At 45.2% G+C, this 1,946-nt stretch overlaps 1 protein-coding gene across 1 annotated transcript in view; it reads right to left on the bottom strand.

Moving 5' to 3' along the window:
* LOC101856020 (serine-rich adhesin for platelets) overlaps positions 1 to 1,946 on the bottom strand; it is a gene marked incomplete in the record, with an annotated part of 327,208 nt that overhangs the window by 268,612 nt on the left and 56,650 nt on the right. The window contains 1 exon segment of the mRNA XM_013081912.2: positions 707 to 1,483. Within this exon segment, the coding sequence (XP_012937366.2) occupies positions 707 to 1,442 (736 nt within the window).

The raw sequence follows: 1,946 nt of genomic DNA on the forward strand, positions 1-1,946 counted from the left end.
CGTTGGTGTGTTCGTTCGTTGGGTGGTTGGTGGGTATGTTGGTTGTTTGTTTGTTTGGTTGGTTGGTTTGTTAGTTGGTTAGTTGGTTGGTCGGTTGGCTGGTAGGTTGGTTGGTTAGTCGGTTGGGTGGTTGGGTGGTTGGGATGATGATTAATTCATTGGCGTGTTATTTGGTTGCTTCTTACTAATATGTTTGTTTACTTGGTTGCTTTGTTGGTTGTATTCTTGGTGGATTGACTGATTGATTGTGTGGTTGGTTCGTTGACTGGTTAGTTGATTGATTGGCTGGTTGGTTTCTTTGGTTGTCTGTTTGCTTATTTTGCTGCTTGCTTGCTTGACGGTTCAGTGTGGTGTCGGTCTGCTGGTGAAGTTTTGTTTTTCTTGGCGGGTTATAGTTTGTTAGTTGTTTGCTTGATTTGTTTGTTTAGTTTGTTAAGTATGTTTCTTTTTTCTTTTTTCCTTTTGATTAGTTTGTCTTTTTCTTTTCTTCTTTGGTTAACTTTGTGCTCATTTGCTTGTTTTGTTTTAATTATGTGTTTGTTTGTTTGTTTGTTTATGTGTTTGCATAATTTGTTTTAGAAAGGGGGGATGGAGACAATAACTTAAAAAAGGATGAAACAAAGTGAAAATGTGGGATTCTTAGCAGAAGAACCTGCCGCCTTTGAGGCATGGATAGCTGACCAGAAGACAACAGTAAGAGGCTCACCTGTAGAGAAGCGCTGTATGAACTCGTCATTGTCGATTATGTAATCCAGACTCTGCTGGGAATCCATCACGAGAGATATACACTCTACACATCCAACTTGAAGCAACACTCCGAAAAAACTGTCAGGCACTCGGGCTGAGCTGCTGCTGTTGCTGTTGCTACCGCTGCTGCTGCTGCTGTCGGTGCTGCTGTTATGATATCGAAAAGTGTGGCTGCTGCTGCTGAAAACTTCGTTTTCGTTATTATCGTCTTTCGCAGCGGTCGTCGGTGAAGAAATAGGAGCGCTTTTGCTTCCTTTTCTTTCGAGGTGAGGGTTTTGCAAGGAGCGAGGGGAGTGGGGGGAGGAGGAGGAGGAGTGTTGACGAGGTTTTTTCGACAGGTGTGCGCTGAGAAGATACCTATTGTAGTAGTTGCTCGTAGCTTCCAGTGTCTCAAAGAGAATCTCCAGACCATGGTGCTGTAAAAACACACGGAGCCATGAGGGGTTGCGGTGGCGCAGTTCTCGGGCCAGGGACGCGTACAGAGACACGCGGGGTTGCCTCAACAAAACAACCGCGTGTTCCGGCGAGAGGCACGACTCCGAACCCGCCGCGTGAACTTTGGTGTTGTGCAGCCAGCCAATGGCGAGGCGTTTCACAAGCTGCGTCCATCTCGCCGTGTCCCCGCCGCCAATCAGATGGTTCGTCTTTGCCCCAGCGCGGCCCGGGGAATGCGCAGGGGAAAAGTTGACATCCATGATTGTTTTTGAACTGTCTTCTTAGCGGTCAGCCCCAACACCTGTAACCAGAAAAAGGGTATAGATTTATTTGAGAGTTATATTCTCCTTGGAGCTAGTAATTACCCGATAAGGAGACGAGAAAAAAGTGGAATTTAGAGCAAAAACTGTAACAGGTGTTTCCCAATTCCTGTGTGCACAAAGCTATGTGCTTAAGTCCGAGTGTAATAATTGTCTGTTATGTAACAGGGAGAAGGAGGAGGAGGGGAATAGGGTGTGAAGAATGGAGACAATACAGAGAAGGCGAACACACTAACGGTCAGTTGTCAGCTAACGCAGTTGGTATGATGTTGGACCATGATGTAGATGACTCTTTTTCAAATCCCTCAACGGGACGCTTTCGTTTGGGGAGTTTTCAAAGCTCTCAGCTGTTTTGGTTCGGTCCTGTTAAAGTGGTTCCTGCTTACCAAAAAAATTAGTCTGACGATTAGGAGGTGTTACAATAATATGAATAATAATATGAAT

This window comes from Aplysia californica, unplaced genomic scaffold, assembly GCF_000002075.1.
Source record: "Aplysia californica isolate F4 #8 unplaced genomic scaffold, AplCal3.0 scaffold00151, whole genome shotgun sequence".
NCBI lineage: Eukaryota > Metazoa > Mollusca > Gastropoda > Aplysiida > Aplysiidae > Aplysia > Aplysia californica.